The 17,985-nt window shown below is 47.7% G+C and overlaps 1 protein-coding gene across 1 annotated transcript in view; it reads left to right on the top strand.

Annotated features, from left to right (window-relative positions):
* Positions 1 to 3,807: 3,807 nt before the first annotated feature.
* Positions 3,808 to 17,985, top strand: part of EML3 (EMAP like 3) — a 38,879-nt gene continuing 24,701 nt past the window's right edge. The window contains exons 1-4 of the mRNA XM_033174562.1: positions 3,808 to 3,976; positions 13,951 to 14,133; positions 14,544 to 14,643; positions 15,805 to 16,398. Of these exons, the coding sequence (XP_033030453.1) occupies positions 3,946 to 3,976; positions 13,951 to 14,133; positions 14,544 to 14,643; positions 15,805 to 16,398 (908 nt within the window). The 5' untranslated portion in view covers positions 3,808 to 3,945. The remainder of the gene's footprint in view (positions 3,977 to 13,950; positions 14,134 to 14,543; positions 14,644 to 15,804; positions 16,399 to 17,985) is intronic.

Below are 17,985 nucleotides of genomic sequence, written 5' to 3'. Positions count from 1 at the left end.
TCCCCTCCCTTGATGCCTTAAGCACGTGCCTATTTTAGTTATTCCAGCCCTGCCACCTATTATTGCCTTTTGCTCGGCCTACTGTTGGTCTCCCTGCATTCTGCCCCAGCAGTCCCAAAGGGCTCCATCTACCACGAAATCCCCCTATGAAGAAAGGTTACGACATCTGGGACTTTAAAAGTTTGGAGGAGAGGCAAGTGAGGGAGGACATGATAGAGCCGTATAAGGTTGTGCATGGTGTGGGAAAAGTGCATAGGAAGATGTTTTTGCTCCCTTTCTCATCATTCTAGAACTTGGGGCTATCCAATGAAGCTGAATCATAGAATTGTGGAATTGTAGAGTTGGAAGGGACCCCGAGGGTCATCTAGTCCAACCCCCTGCAATGCAGGAATCTCAACACGTGGTCGTCCACCTATTGGAAGATCCAGGACAGACAGAAGGAAGGGCTTCTTTACACAGCACTTGGTTAAACTGTGGAACTTGCTTGCTCCCACTGTGAGAACAGGATGCTGGACTAGATGGGCCTTGGGCTTGATCCTGAAGGACTCTTCTTCTGTCGAACCTCACAAGAGGGACGAGGTGAAGCAGCAGTTCCCTCTGCACAATTGATCCAACTCGGCCCAAAGGTCAGCAATGCCTTTGGGGGAGGGATTAACCCCACCACCACCGGCTCCACCTTGTTTGCTGGCCACTCAAATCTGGAGTACAAGTGGTGTTGGGAGTTGGACGTCCACACATCCTGTCCTGCTGGAAGAATAAGTTCCTTCAGCAGCTTCTGATTTTCCAGGCTGAAAAAAACTGAAACCACCAGCCAGGGCCAGGAGCCAACAGAAGTCGCTTATCTGTATAAAGCTTTCACCAGACACTTCCTCCTCTGCGACTTGCTTGAGAATGCAAGAGACTTGTATTCCCTATAAAGATGTATATTTTAAAATGTTTGTTTTTCAGATTTTCCCTTTTAATTTTTTTTCTCTTTTCATTTTTTTGTATGTTTTCTCCCCCCCCCCTTTTTTTGTATATGGAATATGTACATGTATTTGTAATACAGTGGTACCTCGAGTTACAAACGCCTCAGGTTACAAATGCTTCAGGTTACAAACTCCGCTAACCTGGAAGAGTTACCTCGAGTTGAGAACTCTGCCCCAGGATGAGAACGGAAATCGTGTGCCGGCGCTGTAGCAGCAGCAAGAGGCCCCGCTAGCGAAAGCACGCCTCTAGTTAAGAACAGTTTCAGGTTAAGAACTGACCTCTGGAAAGAATTAAGTATGTAAGTAGAAGTACCACTGTATGTAATATGTAATATCTATATGGCTAAATAAAGAGAGAGAGAGAATGCAAGAGTCTCCAGTCCTCATGTTCCCCAGCTGAGGATCAGTTTCCAGCTTTATGGGCTGAAGAAAATAAAGCAAAAGTTCCTTTGCTTGGCCAAAGGAGCTAGGGCAATCTATAGGCATGCCTGGTCATCTATTTCATGGGCTTAATTTGAGGACAGAGGTGATGGCGGGCAAATCCTTCCTGAGGGTAGGCAGTTTATGATATGCTGAGGCCCGTAAATTCAGAGAATGGGCAGACTTCAGGCTTGCGGGATCAACGTTGTTTTTTTAAAAATAGAGCCGGTGAAAGCTGCTCCATTCAGGCTAAGGAAGTGCTGCCCCACCAATCTGTAGTCTTCCTACAGACTGCCTCCACTTGCCTGCCTTCTGACTTGCCAGCTGCCTAGTGGATGGCACCAACTGACAGCTCCCTCCTCCTGAGTATCAGAGTTGTTGCCTGACAGAACTCCTCAGGGAGGAGGTGGAGGACAAAGCTAGAACTGGTTGGCTCTGCCTGCCATTGGATCTGGCGCCACCTACTGGTGGGCTCCCTCCTTTCAGTCCAACCAGTCCCAACGGGCACCAGCCACCAAGGTCTGCCAATCAGAGCTGGGTGCAAAATAATGGTTGAGGGGCAGTGCTGGCAGCAACCCAGAAATAAGGAACAGGGTGCCTGTAAGCACATGCTCAGCCCAGGAATTTCTCTTTCTGACACCTGCTTCTCTTTTTTTGCCTGTGAAAGGGCCAGATCGCTCTTACCAAGGGACTCTGAACTGATTCCATGCAAGTCTCCTGCCCACCTTCCATCTATTTTGTCTCTCCCCCCCCCTTCAGTGGTGGCTTGTGCCCAATGTGACTGGTAGAGAAGATGGCAAAGGAACCCAAACTCTAGGTGGAGGTGGAGCTAATGATAAACAGAGAAAACTGACTCAAGGTTTCTCCCCATCCTCTTCCCTGTTGAAACTCTATAAGGACAACACTGAGATTAAGGAGGAGGAGTATCACGAGCACTGATAAGCAGTGCTACCCCCTGGGATGGATGTACGTAAGGAGTCAGGCATGTTGGGGCTGGCAGGATGCCTCCTAAGAACATACAAAGGGCCTGGCTGCTGGATCAATGGCCCACCCAGGTCAGCATCCTGTTCTCACAGTAGCCAACCACGCCCACCTTCGATTCCCAGCAACTGTTATTATTCAGAGGCATACTGCCAGGCCTGACCTCTCTGGCCTCTTACTTACAGAGAGTCCAGGGGGTGGCACTGCTTGCCAGCTTCCTCCTCAGTCTTGCAGTTTCACTTTTGTAAAATTCAGCAGAGAGGAGGAGGAGGAGGATGGGGACAAAAAACACGAGAGAGATTGACTTGGCTCTTCCTGTCATTGGCTCTGGCGCCACCTACTGGTGGGCTCCCTGTCTGCCACCCCATCGGTCCACACTAACCTGTGCTCTAGCAGAAAGGACTCTCAATAGATCAGGTATGAAAAGCCAGCACAGACTCCAACTCCTATCAGCCCCAGCTAGGATGACCAATGGTCAGGGCTGATAGAAACGGAAGAGGTGGTGACATAGCCCCCCCCCCCCATCCCTGGGTCAGTGTGGTGTAGTGGTTAGAGCACTGGATTAGGATCTGGGTGACCAGGGTTCAAATCCCCACTCAGCCATGAATGTCACTGTGCAACCCTGGGTGGGGGGGGACGACAGTCACAGCCTCTCAGCCTAGCCTACCTCACAGGGTTGTTGCAGGGATAAAGAGGTGAAGCTCATATGCCAGCTTGAGCTCCTCAGAGAAGTGTGATATAAACCCAATTGCTTTCAGTTGCTGTTGTTTTTAATTAGTCAAGAGGTGTACAAATGTTATGAACTAAATAAAAATGATAAATGTCATCATCTGAGCATGAAGCTCTTGATCCCCAGGGTCGTGGGTTCGAGCCCTAGCTTGGGCGAAACATTCCTGCATTGCAGGGGGTTGAACTAGATTGACCCTTGTCCCTTGTGGTCCCTTCCAACTCTACAATCCTATTATTCTATGACCATCTTTCCTGCCTGCCTGCCTGCCTTCCACAGCCCCTTCCGTTCTCCATAGAGAAATCACGCGTCAGGAGGACTTTTCCAACTCTCTTCGATCAATTGGAGAACCTCCAGCGAATAACTCTCCCACCGCTGCCCCCTCTCTCCTCTTTCCAATTTGGTCCAGCAGAGCGCCGGGGTCCCGTCGCCCCCTCATCTCCCCGCTGGCCAGTTCTTTCCTGTGGGTCCAGCCGAGCACTTGAGAAACTAACTTTAAAAAAATAAAAATAAAAAACAAAGCAAAAAAAGCCCAGCGAGGCGCGAGCTAAGACAGCGCGATGCAAGACTTGTGTGTTTTTTCTCCTCTCCCTGCAAGGGAAATGACATACCGCCCTTCTTGCTTCCTGGGGGTGGGGGGAGCCCGGCCCCAGCAGCGCGATCGGGACAGGGCGGGCGCTTCTGCTGCTTTTGCTGCCGCCGCCGCCTCCTCCTCCGCTCGCCGCTTCCCGCAAGTCCCCGGGACCTTTCTGGCTACTTCATCGCCTGGCGAAGAGGGGGACCGAAAAACACGCGATCGCCGGCTCGAGAGCGCATGGAAGCGCGGCGCGGCGCTGCTCCGCCACCACCATGGACGGCTACCCGGAGCGCAGCCCCAACGGTGAGCTTGTGATTTATTCTGATTTTATTTTGTTTTGCCCCGTGCAAAAATCGACGCCCTCCGTTTCCTCCCCGTCAGCGGGGCTTGGGGAAACAGGAGCGCGGAGGAGTGTTGCCCCGCGCCCTGGCGCAAGGGGGCGCTGGAGAGAGGTGGGGCAACAGAAGCGGGGCGAGGTTGCGAAGCGGCTTGAAACGAGCGCAGCGCGATCTCTCCTCCCCACAACATCCTTGCTTCCCCCCACTCCCGGATGATGTCGGGTTGGGAGCGCAGAGGACTGGAGATCGCCTCCGCCCTGTGCCCAACAACACAAACGCGGATACTTGTGGCGTAAAAACAAACAAACACGTGGGTGAAGCTGCAACCCGCGTTCAACGTCCTGGAGAATTTAAAAGGGACACAGCAAGCCTTACATCGGAGTAAACAAACGAAGGATCGAGTTGTCCAGCTTATAAACCTAGGCATGCTCACTTGGGAGTTAAAGCTGAATGCGCTTACTGAGTGGTAAACCCCATAGAACACAGTGGGTCTGATATTATTATTATTATTATTATTATTATTATTATTATTATTATTATTATTATTATTATTATGCCTGCTCTGCTGCTTTTATGGAATAAACAAGCAAAGAATCCAGCTCCCCCAACTTGCAATTATTACTCGTTTCCAAGCACCTTAAAACCACTAGACTGTGGTTTGCAGATGTGCAAAGGTTCAGGGGGCATTGTGCTGTTGAGCAAGGGCAGATTCTGTTGCTGTTAAGGAGCTCGGAGGCATAGGGTGAGAGAGAGTTGTGTGCCTATTGCATGCAGTGTATGGTTGCAGAGGAAATGTGGGTTGGTTTGGTGGGAAGGGTTTGAGATGTACGCACTGTGTGAATCTCGGTGGGGGGGGGGGAAATCAGGAGGTTTGTGTGTGTGTGTGTGTGTCCCTGTGTAAATATACTACGTCACCATAGGAGGAGAAAAGTGTTGTGTATGTATATGTGTGTGCGATTCTGTGAACAGAGTTTCCACACTGGAAATAACATGCAGCCTGTGTGCAAGAACATTGTGCATATGAGGTTTGCACACGTGTTTTTCTTCTTCTTTAATCTGAGAAGCGTGTGCAAATGTCTTGTGGATGTGGATTTCCATAGGTCTACAGTTAGTGTGCTGGAAGACTCTGCCCTCTGTGGTACCTGTGGTTGCTGGATTACAACTCCCATCTACCCCTGATCATTGGCCATGCTGGCTGGGGCTGATGGGAACTAGAGTCCAACCGTGTTTGGAGGGCCATGTTATTCTGCTATACACTTTTGTAAGTGCATTTAATATGTGATCCCTGATAGGTTGGGACAAGATTGGTCTAGAACAGGGTACAGGGAAACTGTGCCCCCCCCAGATGTTGCTAAACTAAAACTACCATTGGCCCTGATCATTGACCATGCTAGTGGGGACTGATGGGAGTTGGAGTCTAGCAGTATTTGCTAGAATGACAGGCTGCCCCCTCCCTTCTAAAGCTAAAAACTGTAGCGACAATATTTATAACGCCTTCTAAATAACACCAAAATTTCCCCCCAAGTTTGTGCATGATAGAATCTTTATCCCTGCAAATCTACAGTGGTATTTCTTCCTTCTGTTCCTAGGCAAAGAACCTGCAGGGATTCGTTCCCTGCTTGGGATATATTTTTTGCATATAAACAAATTCACTCACACCCTGACATACTTCTCATCAGTCCTGAGCCTTAGAGGAAGCCATACATTGCAACATCTGGAGTTAAGAGTCAGTAGAACAGGACATGACCAGTGTGGATGTGGGGTGGAGCGTCTACATTTCAGGAGCCACCAATTGAGTTCATTCCTTGCCCCCCAAACTTTTAAAGCAAAACCCACCCCAAGAAATATTGGGAACTGTAGTTTGTTAAGTGTGCTGGGAATTGTAGCTCTGTGAGTTCCCAGGATTCTTTTAGGGGTGTATAGTGTGTAATCCTGTCTGTTTCATCTTTATTTGCTGAGTGAGACATAAAAGCCCACCCTGTATTTAGGGCCTGGAATGGGCAACCCTCTTGATTTTCTGTTCCCACAACAACCCTGTGAGGTAAGGCCACTTCTCTTTTTACAAAAGCAAGTATTACTTGTTTAATCATATTCATATCCCTCCGTGTCCTACAAAGAGCTCAGGTCTGCTGCTTGTCATCTTATCCTGCACAACAACAACCCTGAGAGGTAGGTTAGGCTTAGAGAAAATGACTTGAGCAAGACCACCCGGTTTGCTTCATGGCTAAGCGAAGACACAAAGCTTTTTTGTTTGCCACCCTTTGACTACCCAGACCGTGAGCTGAGAGCAAAACAGGGTGACTAGAGGGGTGGTAAGCGCTAACTAATATGTATTAAGAGATCTTCATTTGTGACTGTAATTTCGAGTGGCAGTTTTTCACTGGGGTTCCTCAGAAGCTTATCAGTGAGAAGATTAGTCAACGGTGCACAAGATTTCCTGGCTTATCTGTCATTGCTACCCATCAGATGTGCAGCTACAGAGGAGTATTTGGTGTGAGCAAGAGTGCATTATCAGTTCAGAAGAAACAGTTGTGATGAGGCCTAAATATCTAGGATAGCGCCCCATGTGAAATGAGCAGACTCTTAGAAGATATCCCAGAATCCTTTGCAAGCAGCTGTGATTCAGCAGGGAAGGTATAAGTTCCCCCAATGGTGGGAAGCTTTATAAAAAAAAACCCAACCCAACTGGGTTAGAAGCAGTAATGTTCTGCCTAGTTTAGCAGAGTAGTTAATAGTGTGACCTGGAAAGTCCCTCATTCAAATCTTGCTTCAGATAGTGTCTCACTACTAGGTGTAATTAGGCAAAACTATATAGAGATAACACAGGCCTACTTTCAAAGGCTGTTGCTTGCAGCCTTACTTTACCAACAGGAACAAAGAGCTCCGAACACCTGAAATACACTATATATAACACCTAATTTAGCTGCAGCTGAATCTGAAAACTAGCTCCTCCTTTTGCCAGTATAATGAGATTGCAGTCTTGTTCTTCGGCTTCCAACGCCAGGTGTGTTATATGTCCCAGGCTGGTCTTTCAAGTGGTGTGTCGTAAATTGGGGCTTCCTGGACAGGTTCCTGCTTTTGGTTCAAACAAACTGGTGGAGAGTGGACTTCATGCTCAAAACCAAACTTTCATGGAAAAGAGAAGTTATGTTTGGGTGTATTGAGACACAACTGCCTTGTACATTTAAAACAGTATTCTGCCACTTTGAACAGTAATGGCTCCCCCCAAGTATTGTGGGAACTATCCTTCATTAAGGGTGCTGAGTGTTGTTAGGAGACCCCTATTCTCCTCCTTATTCTCCTTATTTTTGCTTACGCCGTACCTTGCAGCCACAGTTGTGAAATCCAGAGCAGCTCAGTCTCCTGATTGCATCTCATCCTTCACCCTTTGGCCTACTTTTTTTTGGCTTGCCCTGCCAAACATAAAGCAAGTCGGCAAGATCAAATTATTTCTTTTGGATTGAGTTATCCAGAATCAGCTTGTTCCTCCTTGCTTGCAGTTCCTCACCTGAATTCGGATTGTGCAAATGTACATTTTGTAAATGTGCATCGTAGGAATGGAGCAGAGGAAACCAGACCCCTCGCTCACTGACTAAGATGCCTCCCCCAACTTGCAAAATTGTGTAGACTGAATCAACCTCCAAAGTTATATGAGAGAAATAATTGAACCAGTAGCAGATCACAAGAGTTTGAGAGTGTGTCAAGAAACACAGGCTATACGGAGGTCACACCCACACCATACATTTAAAGTACATGAGTTCCCACAAAGAATCCTGGGAAGTGAACTATAGTACTGTATGTGAAGGGTGCTAGGAATTATAGCTCAATTCCCAGAATTCTATGGGGGAAGCCATTAAATGTATGGTGTGGATCTGATCCTGAGTCAAACCACTGGTCCACCAGCACTGTATTGTCGGCTGGCAGTGATTGTCTGGGGTTTCAGATGGGGGTTCTCTCTATTTCTTGTTTGGGAATACCAGGGACTGAATCTGGGACCTTCTGCATGCCAAGCATAGGCTCTACCACTGAGCTAAGCCCCTTCTCCTGTGGGCTTTTTCTCAAGAGAAATATAGACAATGCTCTCTTTGCGGAATTTGGTTTGTTTTGCCTCATTCTGCTCTCGATTTAAAGTTGTCTTCTTTGAAGTGGAAATAAGTTTAGTGGGTCTTATCCTTCTCACCAACGACAGACAGACACACTTATAAATTTACTGGTACTCATTCTCTCTCTCTCTCTCTCTCTCTCTCTCTCTCACACACACACACACACACACACACACACACACACATTCTGTTCCCCAACTGGGTGCTGAGGTAAACTGTGGGTGTCTTTGCCCCCTTCCTCTCTCCCATATGTAGCCCGGCAACCAAAGTGACTGAGCCAGACATGAGTAGCTGGGAAAACCCCAGTCAGGCCTAACCCAGCCTTGTGAAGGCTACATTTGCAAAAAAAAATTCAAAATGAGTTTTTTTTAACAAAGGTATCTGCAGTGCTTAGGAAAAACGAACACCCAGTTACCGGTATGTCACATGGCACATGAAATATTGTAGTTTAACACATATAAAGACTTAAGTTTGCCACATAAGAATTTCAGAATTGTGGATGGGTGTGACATGAAATTTATTAGTAAAATGAGGACACTTTTTTGCATCTGTGGTGCTGGTGAAGGGGACAGTTCAAATAGGGAATGTGGGGGGTGGCAGCACCCAGTTATGTTGCTTGACGCGTAAAGTGTTGTGGTTTAACATCTTTGGAAACTACGTTTGCCACAAAAGAATTTCAAATGGGGAAACTCCCCCCCCCCTTTTAATCAGTGATGCTTTTTAAAAAGGTCACCCTCGGTTATGTTGCTTGGCCTCTGAAGCATTGGTGTTTAATGCATAACGGATGCTTATTTTGTTTATGTATTTACGTATTAACGTATTTATTTATTAGATTTATATACCACCCTTCATCACAAGATCTCAGGGCGGTTCACAAGATAAAATACGTTCCAGTCTAAGATGCTGTGCCATTTCAGAGACTGGAAGCATATATATAGTTGACAGCCTCAATTTCAAAATGACTTGGCTCTCTTCTCCACCCCCTCTGAAGCCAAGGAGAGGCTTAGGAAGCGCCTGTCCCCGAAGGTTTAATTCCTGAGATGAGCACCTTGCCCAAAAATGTCACCCAACGTGTTTGGCGGGAAGGGTAGAGGGCGTGTGTGAGTGTGGGGGCGATTTTTCTAGTGGAAACTGCAAGGCCCAAGAGGGAGCAGGAGGATGCTCTGGCATTTCCATGCACACAGCACACCAGGGCCTGGGCAAGGCTATAAGACTCCTGAAATCCTGTATTTCTTTATTGCTTTTTTGGGTGTGGAGCAGGGAAGGTGTGGTGTAGAATTCCTCAGTCAGGCCCTGTCAGAAGGTGAGACTAGGAAGCAGAACCTTCTGCCTTATTCTGTAGACTGGGGTGGTAGATCATCAGGCCCTTGGAACTCTCCCAGACTGCAATCCTCTCCTTATGCTGCATCCTGCACTGGCCTTGCTTCATACCCCAAACATATTTTTTGTGGTTGGAATGTGCCCTTGAATTCTGATAATGCTTGCCTGAATGGAGGATAAAGTGGGTGTGTATGTGCAGAAACAAGTCTATTGTACAAAGGTAAAATTAACATTTATTGCTCCGCCTACTTTTGCTTCTGGCTCCACCCACTGCTGGCAGTGGCCCTCAGAAGGCTGCCTAGAAGGGAATGTGGCCCTTGTGTTGAAAAAACTTCCCTACTCCTGCTGTAGATGCCACAGGGCACCATTCGGGAAAATACGTGGCTGAATGAGGATTCGAACTCTGGATGCAAACCTCCCATTCTAACACTGACCATTGGTCTAGCCTGAAATTTCAGTGGGCAGGCAAGGCCCTCCTGCCCTATCCCTTCCCCTTTTGAGTTGACCATACTGGGGGCGAGGGAGATGTGAATTGAAAAGGTCACTGAAAAAAATGCCTTTTTGTTCAAGGGTTTTTGGGGGATGAGTGTGCGGAGGAGGAAAATCTGGACAAAGCAGAGCCTGTTTGGACTATTATTTATCTTTAAAGCCCATCTGATTTCTGTGTTCCTCAGCACAGAGACGAAATAAGTCTCCATTTTTTTTTGTACCAGCTTCTCAGATCCAGGCTTCTTTTGAGTCCTCTCCACATCCTCTTTTTGTTGGACAGAGGCCTTCTTTACTGCCCACTTCTCAGTCTTTGGTGGAGGGGGGGGTAGTTGAGAGAGAGGAAGGAGGCAATGTGGTTTCATTAAGGGGGGTGGTATATCCAACAGGAAAATAACCCCAGCAAGTCTTGCTTGTTGGCTCAGGCTGGAAAACACTTCGGTCTGCTTCGTCACATGCAGCAAGATTGCCATCTCCCTCTGTTTTCTTTGTATAACTTCCAGCTGGTGTGTTTGGTACCTTAAAGAAGAAGGGGAGGGGGGAATCTGAATACTGCACTATTTTATATTTGCATCCACTTCCATACATTGCGAGCTATTTATGAGCCATTGATAGTCTCTTGCTCCATAATGGCAAGATCTAGGACACAGTGAGATCTCCTCTATGTGCAATTTCCTTCTCACTCTTGCAGTCCTTTTCCTATAGCCTGGATCATCCCTGTGAAGTCCCCATCAATGCCTTTGTCCCCACCCCATCTCTTCTATAGCCCACCTTTTTCTCTTAAGTTTGATGTGGCATACGTGGTTTTCTCCCTTCTCATTTTATCCGCACAACAACCCAGGTTAGGTTGAGAGGCAAACTACAGATTTGAACCCTGGTCTCTCCCAAGTCCTGATCTGATATTCTAACCACAGCACCACACTGGCTTATGTTAAGATGGGATGTGTCATTGAGCTGCAACAAAGCCTCTGAATTTTCTGGATGGAGAAAGGGGAGCATGTGTATTGAAATCTCTTCTGCACAGCTGGAATGAACCATGGTTGAAGTCACATCTATTGCTCCACCCACTTTTGCCTCTAGCACCACCCACCACAGGCATGCAGCCCCTGGAAGGTTGTTAATGGGGGAAATGTGGCCCTTGGGCTGAAAAAGGTTGAGAGAATAAAATAAACTTTAGGTTTATTAGCAAACAAAGCCATTCTGAATACAAGCTTATGTATGGCCATTATAGAGTTGTGAGGTGTACGAAATGAAAGTCCAACAATAGCACCGAAGAAGCAGCAGGAAGGAACTAAAGTCTGCGAGAAAAGCAATCTACTCAATAAGGAATCAGCAAGGGAAGAACACATTGCCTTTCTGACCCCTGCCACCACAGTTACATGTGTCATTGCTTTACTCCCAACAATAAGAACATACCAAAGCCAGGGCATGTTGTTTGCTGAGGCAAAGTCTCAGCCCAGACAGGAAATATTTCCTAGCCCTTTTCCGCCAAGGAGGCCTTGGTTGGCCAAATACGCATTGAAGAAGAAGAAGAAGAAGAAGAAGAAGAAGAAGAAGAAGAAGAAGTTACATCACTAAAAATGGAAGATGACAGAGGACACAAATTTGCATAAAAATCTGCAAATGTATAGCTGCAAATTGAGAAATAAATAAAAACACATGTCACTTGCCTGCCTGCTCAGTCTACTGAAGAGCGGTGTAGCTAACTGTGGGTTGGCAATTTCAAGGCCACTCCTAACCTCCCTTCTTGTGGTTCCTTACCTTTAAACCAGACTTGGACTGGACAGCCCTCAAATAGAGGTCACTTTAGAGAACTGTCCTCTGTAAAGATGTGCTTTTTAGTTGGGGGGGGGGAGGCTTTTAGATCCAGAGAGAGGTGTATCAAATTGGTAGATGGCCTGGAGAAAGTGGCCAGGCCTCTACTTTACGCAGGTAGACAAAATAAAGTACATCTTCACACAACACATAGCTAAACTATGGAATTTGTTCCTGCAAGATGACTACCAACTTAGAGGGGATGGTTATCAATGGATATGTTCTACATACTCTTAAGGAGCCAATGTAGCTCTGGATATCAGTTGCTGGGAACCGCAAGTGCCAAGAGTTACTCTCACACTCGGGTCTGGCTTGTAAGCTTCCCAGTTGGCCACTGTGAGAACAGGATGCTGAACCAGGTGGGCCGTGGGCCTGCTCCAGCCACCCTCTTATAGGTTATGGGAAAGGGGTAGTAAAGGGTTAAGCCATCTGGACACCCTTGGTCCTCTGCGTCTCCCGCACATCCTTAGAGCACCCAGGGGGGCAGGGGCCCCATGTTGTGCAGCTGACGGTGGCGTCAGGAATGTCTTAAGGCGGGAGTCGTTTCCTCCCAACTGCCACTGTCCTCCGCTGCCAGCACAAACAAGGCCGGTTGGGCATGAGGCAAGAACTGGGCTTGCTGCCTGCACAATGTGGGCCAGAGGACCTAGCTTGAACCAAGCAGGCCTCTCCTCTCCTCTGCCTCCCTCCCTCCGTGAACTGTGGCACCCCAGGATGGGCCTTGTGCGGGAAACCTTAACCATCTCCCCCTGCTGTGTTAATTATAGACACTTGTGACCATTGTGGCTTCTGGCAGAACGTGTGTGTGTGTTTAAATGCAGCAAATAAGGGCCAGTTCTTCTTGGTGTAGGAACACACAGGCTCTGGAGCTACACAAAAGTCATCACTCTTGGGGGAACGCTGCAATCTCCAGCGCTGAAACAGAAAAGCTGCTCCTAGGGGTTTTTTCATTTGGGGGGGGGCATGTTGCTATTATTGTGCTCTATGTAGGAGAGGGGAATCTGAGGCCTGAAAGAGGCTCTTCAGACCTCTCCATGTGGCCCTCTGAACTCTGCCCGGCCAGGCTCCCTCTCCACAGCCCTCACCAGCTCTGCTTCACAACCTTCTTGAGTTTTTTTTTTTTTTTTTTTGCCTGGCTGGAATGTATCCTTGAACTCTGATAATGCCTCAGGCTTCTCTAGATGGAGGATTGAGGTTGTGTGTGTGTGTGTGTGTGGAAACTGGCCTACTGTACAAAGGGAAATTTTACATTCACTATTCCACCCACTTTTGCCTCAGACCTCGCCCACCACTGGCATTTGGTTGTGCCCAGGAGGGAATGATGTGGCTCTCGGGGTCAAAAAGCTTTCCCCTTCCTGATGTAGGGCTGCCAATGTACCTGGTGTTTGTTTTTTATAGTAATGTAAACAGCTCTCTGCCCTGAGGATGTTACAGTGTGAATTTGGAGGAACTGGTTTGGCACTGGGTTCAGGACAGACTTTTTTTTTTAAAGCCTTTCTTTGGCGCAATGTAGAGTTAACTTTAAGAAATACAAAATAAATCCATGCAGCATTCATCTAAAAGTGGCTAGCCCACATGGGACCCTTCAGGCACAGAGGCAGTATGCCCCTACATAACAGATGCTGAGGACAAGCAATGGGGGAAAGTGGCAACCTTCCTTCTTTTCTCATGAGCTTTCCAAATGCATCTGTCTAGTTGTTGTTTTGGAAATGGCATGCGAAAGTAGATGGAGCTTGGTCTAGTTTCTAGCAAGGCAGTGCTTATGATATCTTAGGAACACAGGTATACTCTGACTCAGGCTGTTGGTCCATCCAGTTCAGTACTGCCAACACTGACTGGTAGTGGGTCTCAGGCAGGCAGGGGACATTCCCAGCCTGACTTAGAGATGCCAGAATTTGAACCTGGCACCTTCCGCATGCAAAGCAGATGCTTTCCCACTGAGCTACAGCTCTTCCCCAATACATTATTAGATAGTTCCCCAATTATAGATGAGGTTAATGTGGCCTAACCCTGTTACGGGTGTGGGGAACATTTAGCCCTCCGGATTTTACTGAACTACAGCTCCCATCAGCCCCAGCAAGCATGGCCAATGCCCTGGGATGATGGGAGTTGTAGTTCAGCAACATCCAGAGGGCCAAAGGTTCCCCTTAAGCTGCCCTCCTGCATTTTAAAAGCACGGGTTCTCAAATCTAATTGCAGCTCCCTCCTTTGGCAGGTGAGAACCTCCTGGGTAACAACACCATCCTGCGCCACCCGGCCTGGCTCACTGACCTCGATTCCCGACTGCGGAGCCAAGAGGAGGAGCTGACGCTGGTGAAGTCGGCGTTGGCAGACGCGTTGCGGAGGCTCAGTTTCTACGACCAGCAGATCCCTCTGCTCAGGCAACAGCTGCTTGAAGGTGAGGGTGTCAAGAGTCCCAGTAGATGGGCAGCTATCTATTTGTTTGTTTCATAAAAATGTATACACCGCTTGATTGTTTTTTTTAAAAAAGGGAAAGACCCTTGAAGCAGATGGTAGCTTTTAATTGGAAGAAAGGTGCATATATACAGGCGAGGGGAGGTGAACCTTCCTAACTGTACCTCCCTGCTGTTAGGCGCACAAAATGATTCCCTTCACCTCAGGTCAGACACCAGAAGTGAGCCATGGAGAGTGACAAGTGCCTGGGGTAATGGAAAAAGGTGCCTGGGTGAGCAGGGGGGTAAAGTGGAGGTGGAAATCAGACCCCATCCTCACATGGCAGGTTGCTTACAGCCATCAGATTGCTTCATGGGAATGGTTGCTTTAATTCAAATTCCTTTTTCACTGCAGCAAATTCTGGTCTGTCAGATGCCAAAGATCCTACACTCCTTCATCAAGACAATGGTGCCTTATGGAGCCTGCCTGCTGCTTTCTCCAATGATTCTTTCAGGTACTTGCCAAGGGATCTTTAAGGGGGGTGGGGAATTGAGGCCCAAGCAAAGACTGTGTTTATGGGACCACCTGCAGCTCACTCCCAAACCATGGAGGCTGGTCTGTTAGGGCGAACGGGGCCCTGTCCCACCAACCTGCCAGCCCTCAGCCAGCTCCCACCTGCCTGCCATCTTATTGATAACCAGTCTAGGAAGGTGGCCCTGCCTGTTTCCTCCTCCTCACAGTGTTACTCATTGTATAACTTGGCAGGAAGGAGGATTAGTTGGCTCCACCTGCCATTGACTCTAACTCTGCGTACTGTACCTGAGAGTTTGTAAGTAAAAGGAGAGGAAGTGCTGTATAGTGGTGGAGTGAATGAATGAATGTTTACTATTATGACTAATATTAAAACCAGAATTTCAGCATAATTTTTTTCATAAACATTAAAACGGACAAAGTGGAATTTAACAATCAATATACCAATTAAATAGATTTAAAATATGTATCCAAGGAAATATAAACTCAATGATTTAAAAAAAAAACAACCAAAAGAATTTGACTGTGAGCTGTGTCAATTTATGACTGTTTGTGGAACTGTGTGATGGAGTAGCTAACTAAGTATGTTGTTTGGTTGTAAGTTGCTTTGGGTTGCCTTGGGCAAGATAGAGTGATTCACAAATTTAAATAACAACTACTACTACTACTTCTGTTTGAGGGAAATTCTGTTGTTTTCACAGCATCTCAAGCTGCAGAATTTAGTCACAGAGAATATAACACCATTCCGCCGCCCCGCCCCCCACAGAAGTGTTTTCTTGCACTTACTGCTCACTTTATTGATTTGTTATTACATTCGTATCCCAACTTTCCTCCAAGGAACTCTCTCCCCGCTCCCATTTTATTCTCAGAACTATTCTTTGAGGTTGGTTTGGCTGAGAGGCAGAGACTGGTTCATGGCCAAGTCGGGATTTGAACCCTGGTCTCCCAGATCCTAGCCCAGCACCCTAACCACTACACCACCAGTGGCACAGTAATTGCATAATAACTCCATCATCTGGGAGGAGAGCTTGGCTTTCTGAAACACATCTGACATGTTGACTTTTTAAATGGGTGTATAGGGTGTTTACAAGGATGATTGAAACAAGGTGGCATCCCACAACTCACGTTGTGTTTTGGTTTGCAGGTCCACTATTGCGCAGCAACCTGGCGGCTACAGGGAGTCAGTGCCTTCAGCTGAAATGGCCCAGGGCTCACCAAGGGTCAGCGTTGGGACGCAAACAGAGGAGTCCTCCATGCTGGAGGCAAAGCAGAGCCAGTACCTAAGCAACGGGCATCTTAAGCATACAGAGAGCTCAGTGGTTCAAGGACGAACAGACCAAGCCCCTTCCACCTTTGAACAGACAGGCTTCACAGAGGGCTTAGCCAGTGGAGGCCCTCTGGAGCCCGTTAAGAACTCCTTTGGGTTGCAGGCCGAGGGAGGAAGAGACCCAGGATTTGCCTTGGAGTTGCAAAATGTTCAGGAGGAACCCCAGGCTAGAGGCCCTGGTTGCCACCTTCCTAGGACTTGCCCCCACGAAACTCAAGATGTCGGGGAGCCTCCCCCTGAAGACAGCAGAGACAAAATCTCCGGCGTGGGGCAGTCCCAACCCCCAGTTCAGTCGCTGAGTCAGCTGCCAGCATCCCCTGAGCCTCCGTTGGAAGTGGGGAGCAGCAACAACAGCACCCCTGCCTCACCGGTCCCAGCTGTGCAGAGTTTGATGTCCAGCAAGAAAGAGCTGTGAGTTTGAAGGCTGAGGGAACTGGGCTGGATTATTCTGGGAGAGAAACGGAAAGAGGGAAGAGTGTTTCAGAAGGTTTTCATTGCTCTGGATTTAGTCTTGTGGGTGTTTAAAAATAAATAAAAATCAACAAAACTCCAGAGTCCTATTCCCAAATCCAAGAGAAAAAATGTTGTTTAAGACATGCAGCCTATCTGCCAGAGACCATAGCTTCCTATATGCATATGCCTGGGTTTAAGGCTGGGCGGAGATGAAGTTTAGTTTAGTAGGTTGGAGCAGCGAGCCAGGATTCCTAGGTTTTCTGTCTGATTCTGGGTGCAGGGCAAGACCCACCCATGGCTTGATATTATGTGAAGAGGCTGTGTGCTCCCTTCTCCCCTTGCATGATCTGATTCATTTAGTTGCCTCCTTTTGTATATGTTTTTTATTCAATTAACATATCCTGAAGAGTCTCTGCCAGTTAGTGTAGGCAGAGCAAGATGGACCAATGGTCTGACTTGATATGAGGTGGATTCCTATGTTCCAGATACCATGGCTGACAGCAGTGCTATGTCTTTCTCCCTGAGCTCCCTAGCTTGCTGCACTCAGGTATGGCAGAGGATGTTGTCCCATTGCTGGTGTTGAAGATCCAGCTGCCGGTTTAGTTGGATTCAGTACATTGAACATATGTGAACATATGTTCCACCCCTGGTGTGACCCACTTAGGGTCAGGATATGATCGTCCTGCGGCTTCCTGCACACCTGTTCAAAACTGATTAACCTACTGAATGGATTTAGGACATTGGTTGGGAACATTTGTGGCCCGGTGTGACAGATCTTTACCTCTCCCTACCCCACAGGACAACTTTAGCAGATGGGCGGGACCACCCACATGTCAGTCATCTGACATCCTAAGTGACAGTAAATGACAGACAGGTGGGTTGCCCCACCCACCTGCCAAAGTTGACCCACAGGGTTGGGGGGAAATGGAGACCATTCAGGATTGAACTTCCCATGCACCAGCTGATAACGTGGTTCTCTCCTGCTCTCCAGCCACATCTCTACCTGCTCCACACCTGACACCAGCTGGACATGGTTGGGGAAAGTTTTCTCATAGGCCAAATCAGGAGGGCTGGCGGGCCAAATGTGGCCCACAAGCTGGAGGTTCCCGATTTAGGAGAAAGGGAAACACTGGGGCTGGCCCTATCCATAGACAGCCATCTCAGGCAGATGGTTTTGGGTATCATGAAGGAAACAAAATGGGAGCCAGTTATTTATTTATTGCTCCACGTTTCCTGTCAGAGAAGAGGAGAGTCATTTGTGAGATTTTCTGCCTCAGATGCCAAAATCGCGTGACCAACCTTGGGTCTGGTGTATGTTGACTTGGGGATGCACACATTCACCTCAGGCAGTGAAATGTCTCATGTCGGCCCTGTCTCTGGGTCACTTATTGTCCTGTGATTCACCCTTTCCCTCCCCCTCTACCTTTCTGAGCTTCTTTTCCTGCTTGCTCAGAGGAGCCCGCCCCTTTCTCTCTTGGCTGAATTGAAGGTTTGGTAAAAACCAGGCTCTATTTGCAGCTGTGGGCAGAGTGTTGCCCCCACACC

This window comes from Lacerta agilis, chromosome 17 (genome assembly GCF_009819535.1).
Source record: "Lacerta agilis isolate rLacAgi1 chromosome 17, rLacAgi1.pri, whole genome shotgun sequence".
Taxonomy (NCBI): Eukaryota; Metazoa; Chordata; class Lepidosauria; order Squamata; family Lacertidae; genus Lacerta; species Lacerta agilis.
The sequence above is the reverse complement of the archived record's forward strand: the minus strand, read 5'-3'. Positions and strand labels throughout refer to the sequence as shown.